This window comes from Mixophyes fleayi, chromosome 9 (assembly GCF_038048845.1).
Source record: "Mixophyes fleayi isolate aMixFle1 chromosome 9, aMixFle1.hap1, whole genome shotgun sequence".
In the NCBI taxonomy this organism is placed as follows: Eukaryota; Metazoa; Chordata; class Amphibia; order Anura; family Limnodynastidae; genus Mixophyes; species Mixophyes fleayi.
In genome coordinates, this window is record NC_134410.1 from 126,417,092 (window position 1) to 126,423,091 (window position 6,000).

The following is a 6,000-nucleotide window of genomic DNA, read 5'->3' on the forward strand; positions in this document are numbered from 1 at the left end:
GTGCAGTGATGACGTCACCACGCCGCGCTCCCAGCCTATCAGAGCCTGGGAGCTGCAGCATCGCGGAGAAGAATCGGCAGAATGGTCATTCAGACTGACGGGCTGAGACAGTCCAGGGAGCCCAGTCATACGGAGAGGTCTGTCCGGGCCCCTAGTCTGCCCGGGCCCCTCACTGCTGTACTGGCCAACCCTGGGTATTACTGCCCCCTGTATTGATAACTGATTTACATAGCAGAGGACAGTCAGAAACAGTGGACCTCATTTAGTGTTGGATAGAAGTCCATTTGTGCATCATAGATACGCTGTACATGTGGCAAAACTTGCGTCCGTATTTAAAATTACATACATCTTGTAGTTGCAGCCTCATGCATCCAGAGAGGCGGATCGGGGTGCTCACGTACCGGTCAGAAAGGGCATGCACACGCAAGTTACCCCTGATGAGATGCCTCCAATTTCAGTTGCAAGTATTTTTATAGTGCACCTTCAAAGAAGCGTACCTTTGGCCCGTCCATAAGTATGGCGTACATTTACATGGTGGCAAAGACGACATGTGTTTCTGTCTTTGTTAGATAAAATATTAAACATATTTAAAACTGGGAAACAAAACTTGATGGACTCGGATAGTGCCTCTCTGACGGACCTTCAAAGTATTACAAATGGTCAGAATTTTCTGTCCTGAAGCCTCAAAATTGAATGGTCTCAGCCCTTAACGTAAACTAGATGATAAACCAGACAATGCCAGAGTTTAATAAATACTCTGCTCCTTCTAACCACTCAGGATGGTGGGTCTGCTCTCAACCACCATAGGGTCATCGACGCAGGTGATTTCAGAACATGAAAACAAAGATAACTGATTTTTACAAAGCAGGAGAAGGCTGTACAAATAGATCTAAATGCTTTCAGATTGGGATTTCAGGGGCACTGCTCAAGTCCAGGCAAGATCTAGATAGATCTCTTCTATTGGCTATTATAATGTCCTGATGTGATGTGTCATAATTTGACATATGGTTATATTATATTTTTAATCTGTGGGTGGGATATTTTGATGTAATTTTTTTTTTATAATTTTAGAAATATTATTCGATTAAAGCTATTTTCCATTTTTGGGGATATTTAGACCTCCTTTAACCTACACTAAAATTAGATTGTAAGCACTCACAAGCAGGGCCCCTTCTCCCTCTTGTTTTCCTCCACCTCCTTCCCATCCTTGCTTCCTACCAATCAATAGTCACCATTGGCCAATTTTGCCATTCATGCAATTGCCCTCTATAATAATGCGACTTATATTACCATTCCATTCAGTAGTTCTTGTGTATGTAACTTCTTGTGAAATTTTGTTTATGTGAACTATATCTATCATGTTTGTACCATCGCCATGCATGGCACTGTAGAACTTTTTGACACTCTATAAATATATAATAATGAGAATACAGTTTTAGGAAACTCCCAACCAAGTGTAGAAGGGTCCTGGTATTAACCAGGAATGTGGATCTCTGCTAATGTAATGATGTGTGACAGTCATGTAGGGAGGGATCACATGCACAGAAGTAAATGACATTTGACTATCGACTGTACACGTGCTGCAGCTATACAGTTTGAAGCCCTGACCTGCCTCGACCTGGCCAAAGGCGATTTGTCTGTAGAACAATGTTCTTTGTCTTTAGAAGTCGGTGTCACTCTAGAAACCCAGTGAGTGGGGCCTCTGCGTAAATCGTTATTTGGATAGGAGGAGTTTCAAATTTTCCCTGCTCCCATTCAGTTTTTGTATAAACATGGAACACCTTTCAGAGTGAGCACTGCTTTGTGTATTTCCTTTAACAGAGGTAACCGGTGTTTCCACTGCAGAGAGAAGAGGCAGTTAAGGGTGGGAGAAGAGGAGTTAAAATTGTCCCTGTCCAATTCTGTCCCACAACAATAGTCTATGTCAGAGGTGTCCAAACCCAGTCCTCAAGAGCTGCCAACAGGTCCTGTTTTCAGGAAGTCTTTAATCATGCGTAGGTGAGTTAATCTATTTGGCTGGGTCAGTACTTATCCCACCTGTTTCTACAGAGATCCTTAAAATATGAATTGTCAGTAGCTCTTGAGGACTGGGTTTGGACAACTCTGGTCTCTCTCTGTGAGGGTAAAGAGGTTCTGGACTATCTTATGAGGTTTGGCTATGACGAGAATGTAATGACCCGTGCTCCTGGCGAGAGATGGAAGTACAGAAGTTCCAAATATTTTACCCATCCTCTCTTTACCGAGAACTCAGTCTACGTAGCTCCTTGGATCTGAGCTGAGTTCAAGCTCATTGAGATTGCCTTGACCTTATCTGGTATTTCATCGAAGGCTAACTGGGCAGAAAACTGACAGCCAGCATATAGGAACAGAGCTGCTGTCGACTGATACGCTAGGCAGATCCCTCAGTGGGAGATTAGTAAGAGCCATATGGAGTTGCAGAGACATAAAGTACATTAAATACTGTGTGTTGGAGGTGTCCAGCAAAAGAGTGGAAATGTTAATGGTCTGTTGACCATTTTTCAATCAAACAGTGATGTGTCCTATCCCTTTCTATATACCATCCCACAGGAACCAGGGATGAGAGAGACTCAGCTAGCCTTGGGGTACTCTGAGTAGAAGCTAGGTGCACCATTGCCAAGCAGCAGTCATTTGGGACCTGAAGCCAAACTACCAGATCCCAATGTGCACCAAACATTACGGGCACCTGGGAAGTGACCACATGCATTACAAATAATTAAAAAAGCACATATGTGTTTGACTACATCCTCATGTACATTGGTTCAGCTGGCACTATATAGATGTCAAATGTACGAAACATACCTGAGGAGAGTGTTTTATAGAGCAATTGTAAAGGGTATTCCACCAAAAGCTCTATGAACTCCTTGTTATTAGGACCAGCGTAGGTTTCTAGGAACATTCGAGGGTCATATTTCTCATCATGGTGATCTTTGTGTGATGTGGAAGCCATCAGGAAAATTCTAGAAAAAAAATTAACTGGGGTTTGTTTCGTTTTTTGCCGATATTCTTAATTCAATTCAGTGCAAGATCCCGTAGAAGCCTCGTGTAATGACATTACGTGCAAAGTTGGGATGAATTTTCTATTCATTTTTGGTCGCCTACTAGCCCAGGATCTCCTCCGTTAGTATTAAAAACAATATTTTATCATCTCCACAAACTGAAGTCTTATTGTTGCACTACTTGAAAGGGTTTAGAGAAGGGTGACAAAATTGATAAAGGTTATGGAGTCATTAAGTTATGAGGAAAGGTTAGCCAGTTTTAGCATGTTTACTTTAGAAAAGAGGCGTCTAAGAGGGGAGATGATTACTAATACATTAAGAGTCAATACATTAAGAGTCAATACAGAGAACTTTCATAGGTGCTTTTAACCCCAAGGACTGTACATAGGATACAGAGTCACCCCCTAAGGTTAGAGGAGAGGAAGTTTCACAAGCAGCAAAGGAAGGGGTTCTTTACAGTAAGGGCAGTAAAAATATTGAATTCACTGCCGGGGAAGGTTGTGATGGCAGATTCAATTGATATGTTTAAGAAGGGGTGAGACAAAATTTTAGCTGAAAAGGGTAACTATGGTTACGACCATTAATTAAAATGTAGGATAGTAATGGATCCAGGGAAAAACAGGACTGAAATATTGGGTCAGGAAGGATTTTGCCTGATTTAAACAGATTGGGGGTTGCTTTATCAGGATAAATTTCAAAGAGGGATCGCAGGAGATCCAAATAGGTTTAACTTGATGGACTGGTGTCTTTTTTTCAACCTCATCAACTATGCTACTATTTACCCGACTCTTACCCTGTTTTCTGTAAAAACTTCCGTGACTCAGGAAATTCCTCAATTTTGCTTCACAATCATATGTTATGGCAGAAATATAAGAACACTTGCAGAAATTGACCAAAGTTAATTCTGTACTGTGTTTTGTGCTTCGTAAATTCCTTCCTCTGTCTCACTTTCATTAGGTAGATAAGGTAATTGCTAATTGGTGGCTGTAGTTTTAGTGCAAATTTGGACCTTTGTGTCAATACAAAGACAAAACAACACAAAGTGATCTCATGCAGACATTTATAAATTCTGTTATCTACCTGAATTGTGATATAAATAAAGTGTTTCTGAACCCCTAAAAAGGAATTTTTTTATTAGTACAAACTAGTAAATGTTAGACAATATTCACCCTTGCATACTAAAGTACTTTAAATATTGCCACATTCATTTTGCTTTACAAATAGTACAACTTGGTTCTTTTAATATTTTTATTATTATTCAGTCACTGTCCCATTCCTACTAAATGTCTTGCTACAAATTTAGATCGAAACCTACAAGTGAACGTTGCAAAACTTGTGAAGAATATTCAAAACCACAAATCTTTATTATATCTGATGAGATCCTCTGCGATTCCACACTTTGTTGCATCTCATTTACCTGCTGTACCATTATCACACCTAAATAAAAATGTCCCCAAATAATGGTGACCAGAAGGAGCAATTTTAAATTTTAACCAAAATTTTAATAAAATAAATTATAATAAATTTTAATTAGAGTTTATAACAATTCAGGAGAATTTCAAAGCTTCATGGCAAATACCTGCAACTTGCAGGTCACTTACCTGTGTACTGTAGGTTGTGTAAGTTCGCAGATTCTCTCCTCTTGCACTCTGAGCTGTGGTTCTCAATACTAATAGTTCTATTAAATATATGTAGGACTTATATAGCCATTCCTAAAATCCCTCAAACATGTGACACTTCCCTAGGATACAAGTTATTTCAGTTTGTCTAAACGACAACATCCCCCAGCATTGTTTGTGTTCTCAGAGTTCCAGACCGTTTATTAGCATCAATATGTCATCTGCAAACTGTGTGTGTTTGTTTATATTCTCTCATATCAAATTTATTGTGACAAGCGTCCCTAATGGCCTGATGTGTGCCTAGACAACTGCGTGACAACCTTCAGTGCATCGTGGGAAAATTTATGCTGCCAAAAGCTAGACATCATTTAAGTCCTAATGCTTTTGCGTTAGAAAGTTACCTCTAATTAGTAAGGCTATGGGGGTGTCGATGTCAGCAAATTGGATAAAGTCATTTCAATTAATATCGAGCAAACTTGGTTGTCTTTGTCTGAAATTATGTGTAGACCACGCTACGGCGTGGAGAAGCGTATCCATCCGCAACACGTAGCAGTAACAGGTTTTACACTTTTACATTTACACGAACATACACATTTGTAATTAGTACACATTAATTGTAGTTGCATGACATAGTTATTTATGTCGAAATATAGTAGTATTTATGTTTAATATTATAAGTTATATACATGTTAGTCAAAGCAAAGGTTCAGGTTGCAGGAAATGTGTCATGTTTGGTATCATTTTAATCGTTTATTTATTCATCTGCAGTTGTCCGGTTCATTCACCGAAGGAATCGCACATTGTATACTCTAGTTAGCGATGTTAGGGAATATATGTTTGAAATGATGCAATGATACATATATTACCTTTTTGAGCTTACCTTTATGATATTTAGTTCTAAATAAACCCTTCTGGTTATTTTCAAAGTGCCTCCTGTTCTCATTATATTTTACTAGTATTCATTTTGCCATTTTAGCCATATTGTATTTCCGTTTACCAATACTGTAATTCATAGCGCCGTGGGTCAATATTATGCTTACATTGATCTATATTGGGAAGTTTGGAATTCATCCCACACAGACCCACCTTGGCAGCTTTACATATCTTTAGAGCAGCGCTGTTATCCCTACACTTTTTCTATACTAAACTGGATTCTTGGTGGGAAAATCAAGTGCATCCCCTGGAGAGCTGACCCCCACCTTTGGATATTTTGGTTTGAACTGGCCTATGACCTGCAGTACACTGGACCTTCCTCAAGCAAGCCACATCATCTGCATTGTTTTACTGTAGTCACTGACTGTATATAAGCAGGGGCTCTGGACTTAGTGGACAGTCTTCCTGACCACAGCCTTCAGACCTGAATG

At 39.6% G+C, this 6,000-nt stretch overlaps 1 protein-coding gene across 2 annotated transcripts in view; it reads right to left on the bottom strand.

Annotated features, from left to right (window-relative positions):
* The window catches only part of LOC142101298 (nicotinamide N-methyltransferase-like), a 32,716-nt gene extending 27,885 nt beyond the window's left edge, over window positions 1–4,831 (bottom strand). The window contains exons 1-2 of one of the 2 annotated variants that reach the window (XM_075185660.1): window positions 4,619–4,695; window positions 2,821–2,978 (exon numbers count right to left, since the gene is read on the bottom strand). In XM_075185660.1, coding sequence (XP_075041761.1) covers window positions 2,821–2,968 — 148 coding nt within the window. In that variant the 5' untranslated portion in view covers window positions 2,969–2,978; window positions 4,619–4,695. Of the gene's footprint in view, window positions 1–2,820; window positions 2,979–4,618 lie in introns of both variants that reach the window. The other variant, XM_075185658.1, reaches the window with a different exon arrangement.
* Between the last annotated feature and the right edge of the window lie 1,169 nt (window positions 4,832–6,000).